Here is a 17,075-nt window from a genome sequence, read left to right as displayed (position 1 = left end):
ACTGATGAAACCTCTGCTGATGGCATTTTACATGTGTGTGACTATTCACTTTTAGGATTTGAAAGTGAATCCAACAAAATGAATATAGTTAATTATTTTAAGGTAAATAAAAAGTGCCAATGTACAGTAAGTTTTAAAGAATAGTTTGTCTTATGGGACCGAATCTTTCAAGAATCATCTAAAAGTGACCTTATTTCTTCCTTTTGTATATTCTACTTTAAGAGCAATATCCCACCCTGCCCCTTGCACGACACCATGTCAGAAAGTGACCCTCTGCACTATTGTGTGAGTGAGGTTAACACACACAGGCAGAGAGCTGCTTCTCTGAGAGGAATAAAAAGAGTGGTAAGTCAAGCGTCAGACTCGTGCATGCCAGTCATTGTGTGCAGTGGATTTGCTCCTGTGTGAGGTGCACTATATAATCTCCTTGCTGTGGGCAATAGAAAAATAAAGGTGGTTTTTGTAGGCTTGTTCTTAAAGGGAAACATGTTTTTTTCAAAACACATCAGTTAATAGTGCTGCTCCAACAGAATTCTACACTGAAATCCATTTCTCAAAAGAGCAAACAGATTTTTTTATATTCAATTTTGAAATCTGACATGGGCTAGACATTTTGTCAATTTCCCAGCTGCCCCTGGTCATGTGACTTGTGCCTGCACTTTAGGAGAGAAATGCTTTCTGGCAGGCTGCTGTTTTTCCTTCTCAATGTAACTGAATGTGTCTCAGTGGGACATGGGTTTTTACTATTGAGTGCTGTTCTTAGATCTACCAGGTAGCTGTTATCTTGTGTTATCGAGCTGCTATCTGGTTACCTTCCCATTGTTCTGTTGTTTGGCTGCTGGGAGGGGGGGGGGAAGGGAGGGGGTGATATCACTCCAACTTGCAGTACAGAAGTAAAGAGTGATTGAAGTTGGGAAATTGACAATATGTCTAGCCCCATGTCCGATTTCAAAATTGAATATAAAAAAAATCTGTTTGCTCTTTTGAGAAACGGATTTCAGTGCAGAATTCTGCTGGAGCAGCACTATTAACTGATTCATTTTGAAAAAATTTTTTTTTCCCATGACAGTGTCCCTTTAATATCTGCCATTGGCCTATTTTCGTTTTTATCTCTTAACTGTTTGCTTGCTGGTTATTTCTCACTCTAAAACCACTTATCCATATTTGGCCATTCATAGCAAAATATATTTATTTAAAGCTGTTGGCAAATGAGTGTTTTAATGCTCTATATATTGCTACCATACGTTTACATTGGGGCTCTTATCTGTTCATGTTATTGCCTCCTAATAATAACAGTTGTTTTTTTTATACATGCTTAAATAATGTAATGGATGCCAGCACTCACAAAGTAGAGACATATATGCCTGGGTGCAGTCCTCAAAAAAATCTATTTAAAACGAAGTCCACGAAAGTTGCACTCACGGGTCTTACAAAAAATTAAAGTGTTTTTTATTGTGGGAAAAAATCGAATAAAATCCGCACTCTTGAGTCTTAAGAATATTGAAAAAATGTATTGTTAAACCACGGACTGAGGTTTCAGCCCACTCCAAGGCCTTTCACAAAGTGTCTAATTATCATTAAAAAATGCCTTAAATACACAGACTGGCGGGAAGACATCTAACATTACACAGACGTGTCAGCATTTTCACCACTAAGCGACTATCTTTAAGGCAAAACCTACTAATGAGCATAAAAAACATTCATAACACAAATATTGTTAAAATCCTAGTTCAGACACTACATTTGAACCGGAGAGAAAACCAGGATATATAATGTAATGCATATTACACTTTTCATGCATATTACAGGGGAATGTGTGCTGTCATAGTCGTATCATCTTTCTGTACAGTGCGTTATAAAGCTAACGTCTCGCTCACCCAATAAATGGCTTATAGGAGGGGCTGGGAATCATTGTGGAAACCTGAGACAATTGCAGTTTAGGCAAGGCCTCAGATGCAAACTAAACCAGCAACACCTCTATTGCTAAGGGCAACAAGGCAATAGGAAAATAAGTCTTAATGATTTATGTCTGACAGATTCAAAGGGAATATCAATATATACAGTGGCCCTTTAAGTAATGATGGCTTTCATTTATCAAAATACTCAGATACATGTTACTTCTTGTAAGGTCTCATGATTTGTCAAGGTCACAGTAGTATGTAATAATATTGTCCAATAACTTGCCCTTTCTTTCTGTTTTTGGGATCGGTACAGTGGTCATTACGGATGGTAAGAACTGTGTGCTGGTCTGTGTCCCATTGCTCAAGCTCAGTGGCATGAAAGTGTCTGTCTCTGTTACATACTCCGTAACCTTCCCGTGGGCACAGCTTTCTACGCTCTGTCATACGCAAAAATTGTGTTTGGGCACATGCGTGTAACACCTCTTGGCAAAATGTGCTTATTTGAGAATTTTGTGTGTTTATACGTTTCTTCCATTTACTTTGTATTTTGTAAAATCAACACTTCTCCCCACAGTTGTATAAAGCAACCAAAAAAAAATGGTTGATGAGTAGCATCACAAGACACTTGGGCAATCTTTGTGCCTTTTTTGAATATAGGGGTCCAATAGTGTTTGGTTTTAATGCTGTCCCATTATCCTTTCAAGAATGTGATTATAATATTACCAGTTTGATTCAGTGGATCATTTGACCATATGAAATGGAAAATCAGATTTTCTGCTGATCCTGTTAACTCATATGTGGTGAGTGTTTTAAAGTCATGAAAATATAATAGTTTTGCCCTGCACTGGTAAAACGGTGTGTTTTCTTCAAAAAAACACTACTATTGTTTATATCAGTGATCCCCAACCAGTAGCTCGTGAGCAACATGTTGCTCTCCAACGGCTTGGATGTTGCTCCCAGTGGCCTCACACCAAGTGCTTATTTTTGAATTACTGATTTGGAGGCAAGTTTTTGTTGCATAAAAACCACATGTACTGCCAAACAGAGCCTCATGTTGGTTGACAGTCCACATATGGGTTAGTCACACCCCTTATTTTGCACCCAGGAACATATTTGATGCTAGTGTTGCTCCCCAACTCCTTTTACATCTGAATGTTGCTCACGGGTTCAAAGGGTTGGGGATCCCTGGTTTATATTAATAAGCTGCTGTGTAGCATGGGGTTACCCAGTAGATAGCAGATCAGCTCTGTAGAACATAATGGTGTTATCTGTTAGCCACTATTTAACCTGTGCCATATAACCTTTTGTTAATCTCCGCCATTGCTACACAGCTTGTTTATATGAACTATTGTTGTGTTTCTGAAGCAAACAGTTCAGTTTTACCATCACAGGGAAACACTACATGATATTCTCAATACTTTGAAATACTTAAATTTTTTTAGATTATTTTTTCTTTAAAAAACCATAAAATTATGGGGGTGGAACACATTTGTGTTCACTTTCTAGTTTGAAGAAGCACATGCACACTCTTGCTGGGCCCAGGAATAAAAATGAAGTGGTCTTACTACACCGGAATGAGATTTATTTTGCCATGTTAAGGGTAATGTCACGCCTGGAGATTCGGAGAGATTTAGTCGCCTGGCGACTAATTGCCTCTTCGTTGGGGCGACTAATCTCCCCGAATTGCTTCCGCCCGGCTACAATGAAAAAATGCCTGTGGCATGGCACTCGCGGCGCTTCGTTTTCTGAAGTCGCCTGAAGTTTTCTCTTGAGGCAACTTCGGTGACTTTGAAAAAACGAAGCGCCGCAAGTGCCATGCTGGAGGCATTTTTTCGTTGTAGCAGGGGGAAGCAGTTTGGGGAGATTAGTCGCCCCAAAGAAGAGTCAATTAGTCACCGGGTGACTAAATCTCCCCGAATCTCCAGTTGTGACCTTACCCTAAAGGCGTAGCATGACCCCCTTTTCTCAATTCTTTCAGTGAATTTGGCTTTTGCCGCACATACTACTGCTTTTATTAGGACGTTTTTGTTTTTTATATATTTATCAGAATCTGAAAAGTCTTGTTTCTTATCACAACAAGCACAATGAAAGCAAATCAGCTGTTCAATGAAAGTCTGTAGATGGGCAAAGGCTGTGTTTAGTTTATACAGAAGCCCATATCTGTGGATTGCTGATTTGCTTTGATCGCACAGGTATCAACTGAAAGTAGAATGTGATTTTACTTTTATTTTATACTTGATTTTGCCCTGTTTACATATGACAAGCACCACAGATATTTCATAATGTAAACATTCTCAACAAAGTCTCTTCATTGAACTCCTGTTGAATGGGGGTGCACTAGCACTTTAAATAAAAGTGGTTGGGTTTTTTACATAATGACTGCAGGCATCATGTTCATGCAAATCCGAGGGTGAATCATTTGTTAAACATCCCAGACACTAGATTGATAACAATGCTCAATGGCTTAATTGCATGTCATTGCTTATACCATGTGCAGAACGCTGACACTTGTATGTGTTTGGGCCTGTTTTTCTCTCTGTAAATCTCTCTACCTATGTTATGGTCTGTAAGGCGTCGATGTCCACCTGTATTAAAGTGGTCAGCTCATGAACCCAATCTTATTTATTTGTACACACAGGAACTTAGATACGACAGCAGACTATGAGCTCACCCTCACTTATTTGCATTTACGCTCTCCTTGCTGTATAAAGACCCACTTTTAATAAAGTAAATGGATTTTATAATCATGTGAAAGGACCATAATATCTTCATGTTTATTAATGGAATGACATCAAGGTTATTTCTGCTTGTCAAGTCCTAGATACCTAATGCATTTTTTATTGAGTTCTCTTTTGGAAGGAAATTTTGTTTTGGGGTTTTTGTCTTTATTTTTATTGGCATATGGTTAGGGACTGTGGATAGGAAACTACAAATCAGCCCTAAAGCTGGCCATAGACGCAAAGATCCAATCATTCGAATCCTCGTACGATCAGACTTCCCCATCGTACTTCCCCCATCTCCTGATCTGCCACTAACCATTCAGATCAAATAAAGTAGTAAAAGTACAGATCAGCCGATGTTCTGCCCCTGACAGCAATCATGCGAAAGTTAAGTCCAACAAAAGCTGGTGACAGTCTCCCACTGAAAATCGTACGATCGGCAATACATGCAGAGAAATTATCGGCAGCCGACAGAAATCTTTTAACCTGTCCGATCTCCGACGAAAAATGAGGGGACTCCCCACACGGTCTGAAAATCGTATGAATCCTCGATTCGTACGATCAGATCTTTGCGTCTATGGCCAGCTTAAGCCTTGTCACTCTTACAATCGAGCCCTCTTTATACAACGCTTTAGCTTTTCCTTCATTATTGTATATTGTTTTACATCACATACAGATTCAGATGCATTAAAGCTCTGTCTAAGCCATTACCTGTATCCCATCCACGCTCACTGCTAAATCAGATGCAGACCACTCAAGTTGTAATATACAATATATAAATGTAATGTACAATATAAAAACAACCATTCCAGATACAGCATCATTTATCCTCCTGTGTGTCTTGTGAGAGTGAAACTTGCTCTGCTGGGAGTCTGAATCCAGAGTCCTTGCCATAAAGTCACATAGGATTTGGATTCATACCAAAATATAAATAATTGCCATTAACTACACGTTTCATGCAAATAACATAGTCGTTCATTTTCTCACAAGCAATGCACTATTGGTTTTTGCAAACACTTCTGATGTCACAGGGGGTGGATTTTTACCTAAAAACATGTGCATTTTCTGAAATATGCCATGGGTGCGTGAAGTCAAGCCAATTCATTAATTATAAGTGGCTTTTGTTCATGGGCTGAGAAAATAGCCTAAGGAGCAATAATTTACCTGACTCCCGATAGCTTGAATCTAAACATAATGTATGTCTGCTCCAAAATGTGTTTTTTTTGTTTTTTTTTTATTCCTTCCTAGACCTGCCCCTGGGAAATATAGTTTTTGCCTGAGATATTACTAGAGTAAGATTCCCTTTCTATGTATTTGATTGCAGTGTGTTTTCCTGTTCGGGATGCTAGAAATTATTTTGTCAGCATAGATAAAATCCACGTCAGGATATTCATATGTGTGTGTTCTGCTTGTCAGACCATGCATCGTCCTCTGTGTGCTGGATCTTGAGTGAGCTGCTCTGTGTTGTTTTACTTTTCCCCTGATACACTTGATGTTTCTCTGAAACAGGGTCCAGCTCTGGAAGATTTCAGCCACCTTCCGCCAGAACAAAGACGCAAGAGGCTGCAACAGAGAATTGATGAGCTCAGTCGAGAACTTCAGAAGGAGATGGATCAAAAGTATGTACTATTTTCCGAAGGGCAGTGGTGGCTGTATAATTTTTGAGGCCAGAGGAATATTTTTATTGGGGCTGTAGACGTTTGTTTTTGTAAATCATATAGTTATTATAATCAGATGATTAGTCTTCAGCCAAGTTGTTTGGCATTTGGGGGAATCTCCACCTAATAACTGGATTTGGGATAAATTAAGAAGATGTAATTCTAAAGAACTTTCCAATTTACGTTCATTTAACATTTTAAGTGGTTTTAAAAGCAGTATATGTCTAGCTGTTTGCATTCCCGGCACTCCTGAAACAGTGAGGTGACCTGATTCCTGTTACATTGGTTTAATCACACCCAGAAAAAGGATAAACAGATGCTGCTTTCAGTTGCGGTTTCATTTACACATAACCTTAATGTGAAAGTGTATTGAACGTATCTTGCAAAGTTGTTTACAATTACATTTTCTATCATCATGTAAAAAATCAGGGGCAGGGTAGTTTTTTAAAAATACTCAATACTTGGAGATTCTGAGCATTTTGATTACAGCGCTGATATGCGGCTCCAAATCACCCAACCAATCCCATTGCAGTTGCAGGTAGGCATTCATGCAAGAGCTTGTTATGTGATTGGTGCTTCTAATGATGGCAGTCAACGTTTTTTAATGTATGTCAAGCCATAACAGACACTGGTGAATGGTTTTTGATATTTCGGCTCCTCCTTCTCATGTTACTAAAAATACAGTATTAAAGCCCCAAAATTACTTTGATTTCTCCTGGCTAATGGAAAACAAAGAGAACCTGATGAAAATGGAAACATTCACAGCCCAATGCTGAACATTAAAGGAAACTGCCCTTACAACTGAATGGCACTGCAGATAAACTGTCTGACTATTCCATTTTCTACCTTCCTTGAGAATTTAAAAAGGAATATACTGCAATCTCCCAGCAAAACAGACCCAGTAAAAATTACTTTATTATCGTTGTTACAATAGAGACGCGCTAAATAAAATGAAAGACGTCTACGAGAAGAACCCACAGATGGGAGATCCAGGCAGCTTGCACCCAAAAATAGCTGAAACAACGAGCAACATTGAAAGGCTGCGGATGGAAATTCATAAAAACGAGGTTGGTGTGTTTGATATGGCTTTTAGGTTTGCCCGTGTAAATATCCTCATCACTAATGTATCAATGAGGACAAACGCAAGAGCTTCCTCAGTTTATTTTAAGCACCTTTTAGAAAATCAAAGTAACTTATTACTGTTTCCTCGATATATTTACTTTCCCATGCATTATTTTAAGAAAGGTACCATTTCTTTATAGTTTCTATTTCTTTATGTGGTCCTGAGCACAGAACAAGTCTAGAGTGAGAACAGTATATAGAGTAATAAGCAGTGAGTCCCTGCTAGTTTGCAGTAAATCATGTGCACCTTGTATTTTTATGCGCCTTTAATTTGGAATATCTGTACTTCATTGAATGAAAATGGACTTGAAACTTTCATTTTTTTTATTTTAGGGTTGGTTATCAGAAGTGGAAGGCAAAGTGTCCCAGAGAAGTGAGAGACGGCACAGTGCTGAAGCCAATCATCTTGTAGCACAAGGAAGAGAGAGGTCAGTACTTGCCGTATTCCATAGTTAAGCAGAAATATACTCTGACAATGTATTCCTCCCCAGATGTCTAACCCACTTATATATCTGGAATACTGACTCACTCCACAGTGTGTGTCTTTCCCAGTTGTAGTCTGGGAACAATCTCATTGTGGCCTAGGGTGCCATGTTCCATTCCATGCTTCATGAAGGAAGAATTCACTGGCACACGAGGGTTCTTTCAAGCAGGTACAAGCCCTTGCTATATTTTATTTGCATTCCATGCTTCAAGCATAGCTTTGTACCAGGGACAAGGATTGAGTGGGTTGGCGCTAAACATCAAACATGGTATCCTCCAGAAAAGCATTTAAAGGGCACCTGTTGAGCAAAAATATTATCCCCAACCAAAGCTTAGGGCTCATAGAGCCTGCTCTCCGGTTGGGGGGGTAACGGGGGGGGGGGAGGAAAACGGAGGGGACGATGTCACTCCATTGAAAAAACAGGAGCAGTTGTAATCCGGTAGAATGAGCCCACATGCAGGAAATCTGCGCTGTCACTCCAACTTGCAGTGCAGCAGTACTGAAGTTTGAGCACAAGTCACATGACTGGGAGCACCTGGGAAACTGAGTATATCTAGCCCCATGTCGGATTTCTAAATTATATATAAAAAAATCAGAAAACAGATTTCATTTGCAGGAGTCTGCTGGAGCAACACTATTAACGGATGCATTATGAAAGAAAAATCTTTTCTATGACATTATCCCTTTAACCATTAAGGTGTCTGTGTTTGCAGTCTTCTTCGTTGCACACCTGTCTGTTATTTCGACATAAATAAGGGCTTACATACTTAGAATCTTTACTATAGGAGCCCAAGAACAGTCTGTAATATTCATTAATTATGTTGCTGTCTTAATAAACCTGTTTGTGTCTTTAGCCCTGAAGGAAGTTATACTGAAGATGCCAATCAGGAAGGCAGAGTACAGCCTCAGCACCATGCTCACCCCGAGTTTGATGATGAATTTGATGATGATGAACCTCTTCCAGCTATAGGACACTGCAAATCACTCTATCCTTTTGATGGTATGTATCTTCATTGGCAGGAGTGTAAATACTCGCAAAGTAGTGGAAATTCTCAAGCTGCCCACTAGTGTTGCAAAACGAAACTGGCATTTCCAAAGGCTTTTTGTGTGCTTCTTGAATTCTAGGTATATGCACACACATAACCACTAGAGGGACCTAGAGCTTTGCAATGTAGAATTATATGTGAATGCAGGAAGATGCATTATGTAGCTCTGTAGTTATGGCAGCAGGATGTTATCTCTTGAGTATGTTTTGTATCTGTAATATCTTAGCTATGCATATTTAAGCAGGTTCTGGTATTATAACACCCCAAGCCAACTTGCTGCTTACTTTTGACTTGAATGGCAAGTATCTGTCATCACTTGTACATGTGGATTCTGACATATTGCATACAGTATGTACAGAACAATTCAACGCAGTTTAGTAATAGTTGGCAGAGGCATTTCTCTGCTTGTGAAAATTCGCCAGATGAAACAAACTCCTTTACCATTAACATAAAGTTTGGCTCAGTTTGTCTAGTGAAATGAACTAGTCGTGGTAAGGGAGTGGAATAGAAAATGTATAAAAGGGCCCCTATACTATATGTAAAAAATGTGTCCAATTTAGCTTTTTATATGCAAAATATGAGCTAATATGCAACCCGTATATGTATCTGTAAATATGATGCTTATTTATATACATAAGTATGTAACATGATTGTAACATTCTCTTCCTAGGCAATAATGAAGGCACCTTGGCAATGAAAGAAGGGGAAGTTTTGTATATTATAGAGGAAGATAAAGGGGATGGATGGACAAGAGCAAGGAAACAAAATGGAGAAGAGGGCTATGTACCCACATCCTACATAGAGATCACTCTAGAAAAAAACAGTAAAGGTGCAGTAACCTATATCTAATGTACATACACCAGCTACTGGTCCAACAGAAAAGGCACAAGGACAAAGTGTTATTAGCTGATGTATATTGTTCACTGTGTGAGCTCCGAGATTTCGCTAATGGGGATATTTAGTAGAAAAACAAATAACTTGGAACTATTTCCTATAATCAGGTCTTGGTTAGGGTTTTGTTTTTTTAATTTGCCCCTAGACCAGGGCTTTCCATCCTGAGCTCCCCCAGCTGTGATTGAAATTGGGTTGGGGTTTTGAATAATGCTTACATAGTAGGTTGGTTGAGCGCTGAATAGCCATATACCTGCTCTGTACAAGCAATTCTTGCAGTAATGGTACTTTCAGCGCCCTCTGACTTTTTAAAAACATTTAGTTTGGGTTGTTTTAATTTTTATTTTAACCATTTTTTAGGCAAACTGTTCATCTGCACGGTTCTTACTTTGAAAATATTTTATTAGATTTTCATGTTAAACAAGCGATAACAACAAATATTTTGCAGATGAAGACAGAAACTTCTTACTTTGAACATGACCAGGTTCTCTCAAACCATGGAATTTGTGCTCCTGGCTTTAAATATTTAATTGTTGTAAATTCGATGGTTTGGGTTTTTTTTTTTAAACTGTAATTCTAAATGTAATTCCTGATTAATTTGTAGTCTGTTTTGTATTTAATCACAATGTTCCAAAGAAGACAATTTTTATTAATAATTTCAAGGGAAAATTCATTCAAGGCAAAATCATTAGAATTCTTTCTTGCCTTGCCATAAATATGACCATACTAGGATCACATATGGGAATTCTTTCATAACACAATATAGCAGTGCCTTTATTTTATTCTTTGTTCTGTAAAAGGGAACTAGTAGTTGCAGAAATTCTTGCGATACAAAATCATTACATACTATGTTGTACAGGAACACGTGTGTATATATACTGTGTGTATGTACACACACACACACACACACACACACACACACACACACACACACACACACACACACACACACACACACACACACACACACACACACACACACACACACACACACACACACACACACACACACACACACACACACACACACACACACACACACACACACACACACACACACACACACACACACACACACACGGATCTATTATCTGGAATGCTCAGGAGCTTAGGTTTTCTGAATAAACACAATGTCTTAATGGTTATAAAAAAAAAAAACATTAAATACCAAATATAGCTCCAATATGGGGCATAAGAATATTTTTTACACTTTTCTGTACAATGCCTCCATTTAAGTGATCATGAACCTTTGGCACCTTCTAGCTTTATGCCATGGATTGTGGTGTGCTCCTGCCTCAAGCTTTCTCAGGAGACACACACGTCGCGTATCCTAGGGACCACTACTGCATGATGATACCATATGAAGTCGTCTATGGAACCCATGACGTTCTCTTTAGTCATAAGGGCCTATTTCAAGGGCAGTCTTGAAAAAGTATAGTGATGCAGGGGTACACCCTGAACCCTAATAATAGTTTTGACTGTTGCTTTTATAGGCAATGTTGGGGCATTTAGCCTGCTGTCTTTTATTTATGGCATGCTCAATTGTGGAATCATAATCAAAGCTTGAGACCTATTTGCTAGCTCTGTGCACAATAGGTTCCTCCATGCTTGTGCATCCATATTCAGAAAGGGAGACTGCTTTGCTTGCTATCCGCTAGCAAACCTTTATTGTATTCTGGGGAATTCTTTTTGGCTTAAATATCTCTCAAAAGGAACAAATACACATGCTCTGTTTTCTCCATCTGAAGTGCATTGGTAACTGGCCTCTTTTTTCTCTTTTTCCTCTTGGACTACAGGTTCCTGAAGAGGGGTTTCTGTGACTCTGGGCGAGATGTGGAAGGCGGCTACATGCAGCTTCTTTTAAGGGGAGGGGAATAGGCCGGGCCCATGTGAGAGCAGCAACAAGCATGAGTGCATGATACATGCATCCATTGTTCACTAACTCCGTGACACCCTCAGTTTATTACTTGATGCAATAACCTGAGTGCATAATGCAAGCAGCAGTTTGCTGAAATTTACCATCAACTTGACTTTAAGTGGAAAACATACTAGTGAATGTTCATTAAAGGGAATCTATTGTTAATACACAATTTCTGATATTTTCATTCCGCAATGGCAAACATCATAGAACTTCATTTACTCAGAAGAGCCGGAGCTGAAGATCACTAACTGGCAGGCCTTGCATTTGGGACATTTATCCTCTACTCTGGTTATTGTTCTTATAGCAGAATATCATACACCAATGTCAGGCAATCTGGCCGCTCCTATTCATGACAAAATTCTTTCTTTATGTCAAACAAAAAGTATATATTTTTTTTTCACTCCATCCATGTTTTGGCACCTCAATAGAACTAGTAGTTACTAAAAACACTGCTTATGCTTTTGTAAGATTTAAAAGTAACAATAGATTCCCTATTGAGCTGCTTTCAGGTGTAAAGTGAATGTTGGTTGGTAGTTCTTCCTTGGTTTAACTGAACTGTGGCCTCCTGAGCTCTCCTGATATCTCAACCAGATACTTCAGCCTGTATCCGGACTAACTGCAGGCTGAACATTGTCCTATAAAACTGTCATGCTATACTTCTGTGGTTTTAGCCTGAGGCCGAGGCACACAAGGCAAGGAGAAGAACATTGGGGCACAAAACTGCACCATTTACCTCATGTGCCACTGCCTTTAGATAAAACCTGCAACAAAAAAAAAGGTTCCACATTTGTGGTTCAAGATGTCCTAGTTCAGTTAACCTACTTCTTGGTTCACAGGGTAGCAATAACATTTGCAGCGTTCTAGAATATTCACTAGCATGATCCACCCAATAGTATTATCCCCAAGGCCAGCTGCCTGTTGGGTTTAACATGTGAATGTCTGCCTGTGCCATCTCCATTCTCGACCCTAACACTCTGCATGTAGTGGGCTTTTTGTTCTTTTTATTGTTTTTCCTCCATGGGTCTGTTCTTCTTTCCGTGGGCTGCCTTACTTCATATCAACTTATTATTATTATTATCATCACTAAATCCATTCATAGCAATGCCCATCTCTCAAGTTTTGCTGCTATTGCTGTCCGTCTCTCTCTCTCTCTCGGTAACTTATTACATTCCAGTTTTCTCTCGTTGATAAAGCGTTTGTTTGCCTACAATTCTTTTTCCTTTGTGCACCGTTTCTGGCGACGGAAATCTCTGAAATCCGGATCCTGTTCTCTCCCCCCCCCCCACACTCCTCATTGGGAAGATCATTCTACACTGGGCACATTGGCCAACGAATGAGAATCTTCATCCTTCTTTAGACCAAGTCGACTACTTACCATTCAGATGCTGCCTTAAACTGGAGTGCCTACCACACCGATTCTCAATGATACCCACTCCCCACTGAAATGGCAACGCTGCAATTGTTATGCAGCTAAAACTCTCACAACCCTCTGTATTTTAACGTCGGCTAGACTGCTGTGGTTACGTAACCATCCTAAGCAACAGCCTATTAATTCAATGAAATAGGAAAATTCTTTGTGATTTCTTGATAACTGTTATAGAATATGGACTCGATGCTGATTTGCTAACACAGAGGCTGTAACCTTTTCCACAGTAGCAGGAATATCCTTTGAGATCACGGATCGCATCCATGGAAAATCCACCTTCCTGCAAGTTCAATGAGCCACTAAGGAGCTAACTGGGAGTTGTAGATCCACAACGGCTTCCTGGCGCTTGTGTTATGGGTTTATTACATTCAGAACTTGTGTCCTTCCAGCTCATGTTGCACTACATGTTGTTAATGGTATGTAGTTGTAGTGCAGTTCAGCAACAGATGGAGGATGTCGAAATCCAAATCCATTTTTTATCATGAGTTCCAGTCATCCTGGCCTATAAACCTTATACAAATAATGGTAATATTTTATAATTGTATGCACTTTTACTTTTTTTTTTTTTTTTTTTTTAATAAACCAGTTGAATTCTGATCTGTTTATATTGTACATATAAATGTCCACTGAGCCCACTTCAGTCACTTGTCTTTCTCCAAAACTTGTGAGTGTGTTAAACTGTAGCTCACTGTTCCGCCAGGGCCAAGTCTAATTTATACTTTTATTCACACAGACTCCGGAGTCGTGGTTTATTGTGTTGGAGAGTTGACTAGCCGTATCGTTACGCAATCAAAATAGAAATTTGAAAGTGTCGTGTTAGTGGTCTGGTGGTTTAATGGGACATGTACTCTGCCATATAACAGTGTAAAATTGCTGAGTTTTTATTTTGAAAGATTTCACATTTTTGAAGTCTTTACACTAACATTGTGAATATGTAGCATAAGGGCCTTTCAGACAGGACAGGAAGCTTCTCTTGAGGCTTCCCTGCTCAGTTCTATGACTCTATGTAACAGCAATCTTAGAACTGAGCAGGGAAGCCTCAGGAGATGGTTCTGCAGCAGCAAATTAAACTTTTCTGCTTGAACAGGGTGCGATGCTCATTAAAAATTGTACATTGCTATATGTAGGCTATATGTCCAGTTCAAGTTGTGGCATTTTACTGCTACTGAATTGTTATCCGAAATGGATAAAAAGGTTTGGCTTTGAGCTGCAGCACTCCAATCCAGTGTGTATTTAGCCAGGTTTCTATTGGCTGTGACCATATTTCCCAGTGTCCTTCAGTGTTATCTTCAGTCGTTTTCCTATAAAATGTACAAATTTTCGATGTCAGGCCAATTGTACTCGTCATGAAAGGGGAGGAAGATAAATACCACTATTGCATTGATAACAGGCTGGGACTATTTAAATAGTTTGACTAGATTCTGAATATTGTACACAAGGGTTATTTATATAGCGTCTATCAACAAAACTACAAACATTTGTAGGTTTTCTTTTCTCTTTTTATATATAGTAATCGTGTTGCTAAACCATTTTGTTGCCAGAGGAGTCTGCCATCTTTGTTTTGACCCCTGGCAACAAATATGTTCTGTATGATGGTTGCAGGTTGTTTTATTGTTTGCAGTGCGTTCAGTCAGCACCAAGCAATAAAGCAAATGTTTTCACGCGCTCACTATTCGCTTTTATGCCAAACAAGGCAACGTAAATGAGTAGATAGGAAAGTATAAGAGCGTTGTACTCGCACGCAGTTCTACAGTCATTGTTCTGTTAACGTGACTCGTATTAATACATCTTTACCCCCCGATGAACGTTTCTTTTTAATCCAATGTGCACACGTTGATTTTTATTGGTAAATACATTGTTTAAAATAGTGTTCTCTGTTGAGAATATTTTCATGGAATAAAACAAAGGAAACCTTTTTATGGCCAGCTTGTTCTTATTTGTTGTAATCGCCGCAATATGGAGACAACTCGTTTATCTCACAGAAGTCATAACTTACATGAAATGTTCATTCTCAACACCAAATACAATGAATAAGTGGTTTATTAGCCACAACAGTTGTTACCTGCACACGTACCCTAAGGTTTACATCAAACTTTCTCCGTGCTCCCTGGGAGTTGGGTAACTGCCCCCCATCTAAGTCTAATCAGTATTTCCAGGGCTATAGAGTTTTTATACCAATAGCTTTTTTTTAAACAAAAACTCTAGTGCCTGGACTGGTCATTAATTGTACGATTGGTTTATTAGACATAGGGGCTATGCTTCATTTCTTCAGCCTTCAAAATTTCAGAGATTCGTTCTGCAATCTGGAAAATATTTACCCAAGGAGCCACACGTGGGAGCTTCTGGCCCTGGTTGGGATCACTAGTACAGTAACTGAAATCACACTTGGCAATTCAGTTTGCAAAGGGGGAAAAAAAAGGAAATTCAGCTCTATGTGGGGTAGTTTTGACAACTTCAGCAATATTATATAAAGGGCTTTGGAGTCCCATGTAGCTCCCTTAGGAGATGGAAACTAACTGTCCACTGCATAAAAGTCAACAGGTGTCCTTTACCTTAAACACTTATTTCACTGAATCAGATCCGATGAGATACCTCTGTCCCAAAGACAGAAGAGGTCATTTCTAATCTCGGGGGGCACAAGAGCACACCCCATCGTTCTCACTTACAGAGCACTTGCATCACTGGGGTCAAGGCTCTGTGTTTCTATGCAGTGTGCATTTGGAAAGCATACTCTACAAAGTACAAGAAACGGCAGGTAATGGCTCTTTTTCCAATTTGCACTTGGTACACTGCATGGTTCCTTCTAAACGAGCCCGAGACTGTTTCCCACTCTTTGCTATGGGGATTTGTGGTGTTCAGGGTACTATTGATCTCCACCCGTGTGCTAATGTTCTTAGTCACTTTCATCTGAAGAGTACATTGCACTTCCAGCTGCTTATGGCTGACTAACACAGATGTTTCCGGTTACTGTACTGCTGCCTGGGGAATTTTTTTTTTGGTTAAAAAAACCAAAAAAAAAACGGGAACTAGCCATGGGGTGCAGGCTCGGACTGGCAATCTGTGGGTTCTGGCAAATGCGGGGCTACTATAAGGTGCCATAGAAGTTCAGTATTTAGTGGGCTGATTGGGCTTCTGTGTAGCCCAATCAGCCCATCAGGTCTGGATTGAGGATTATTTTAATCCTCAGTCCAGACCTGATGGGGTGCCTTCCTGCATAAAATCACATGGAGAGACTGTTGCTCTAGGCCCATAAGTCATATTGACATAACTGTATTGCCCCACAATCCATTTACGGTTGCTGTAAAGTTACAGCTAGTGGATAGAAAGCCAAACAAATTGGAATTATGGTGTGTACGGCGCACAAAAAACTAAAAGCCGGAAAACACCTGCTAGCAATTTAATTTTCACCATAAAAAAGTGCCATGTTCTGGCAGCAACCTTCAGCCTGTGGCTCTCTAGTTTAAAATCCCTGCCCCTAGATTTCTGCCCAGGAAGAATCATTTAGAAATACTGGATCCTTTTCAGTGTCACTGACCCCATTACATTTTATGGAAGTAAATAAATAGCTGTTATGCACATTTAAAAACAAATATACATTAAACATTTACATAAACATACACAACTTGGAAATGTCTTGTTATCTCCTCTACTTCACAGGTTTGTGTCTGTTTCACTTATAAAAGTCTCTGTCCTACATCGCAAGCTTGGATTTCATGTTGAAAGGTTTAACCAGTGGTCACTTCTTTAGGAGGGAGGTTCGAGCTTCCGTGATAGAGCCGTCAGGATTTGCCCAAACTTGTGGTATCTTTCACTTTGCTTTAACAAGGCTCCCTTGCTGCCCCACAGGAGTCGCATCTGAAATTCTGTTTTAAAGATTTCACTCATCAGTTCATCAGGTTTAAATCC

The 17,075-nt window shown here is 39.4% G+C and overlaps 2 protein-coding genes across 11 annotated transcripts in view; one reads left to right on the top strand and one right to left on the bottom strand.

The window, feature by feature from the left end:
• Positions 1-15,084, top strand: part of fnbp1l.S (formin binding protein 1 like S homeolog) — a 73,245-nt gene extending 58,161 nt beyond the window's left edge. For 2 of the 7 annotated variants that reach the window (XM_041591347.1, XM_041591344.1), the window contains 7 exons: positions 223-345; positions 2,215-2,229; positions 6,131-6,240; positions 7,214-7,346; positions 7,735-7,829; positions 8,740-8,885; positions 9,602-15,084. In XM_041591347.1, the coding sequence (XP_041447281.1) occupies positions 223-345; positions 2,215-2,229; positions 6,131-6,240; positions 7,214-7,346; positions 7,735-7,829; positions 8,740-8,885; positions 9,602-9,780 (801 nt within the window). In that variant the 3' untranslated portion in view covers positions 9,781-15,084. 7 annotated transcript variants of the gene reach the window in all.
• bcar3.S (BCAR3, NSP family adaptor protein S homeolog) overlaps positions 13,725-17,075 on the bottom strand; it is a 77,013-nt gene continuing 73,662 nt past the window's right edge. For all 4 annotated transcript variants that reach the window (XM_018260998.2, XM_018261001.2, XM_041561521.1 and 1 more), the window contains one exon: positions 13,725-17,074. In XM_018260998.2, the coding sequence (XP_018116487.1) occupies positions 16,914-17,074 (161 nt within the window). In that variant the 3' untranslated portion in view covers positions 13,725-16,913. The remainder of the gene's footprint in view (position 17,075) is intronic.

Source organism: Xenopus laevis, chromosome 4S (genome assembly GCF_017654675.1).
Source record: "Xenopus laevis strain J_2021 chromosome 4S, Xenopus_laevis_v10.1, whole genome shotgun sequence".
Lineage (NCBI taxonomy): Eukaryota > Metazoa > Chordata > Amphibia > Anura > Pipidae > Xenopus > Xenopus laevis.
Note: the sequence above shows the minus strand (reverse complement) of the source record. Positions and strands in the feature narration are given on the sequence as shown.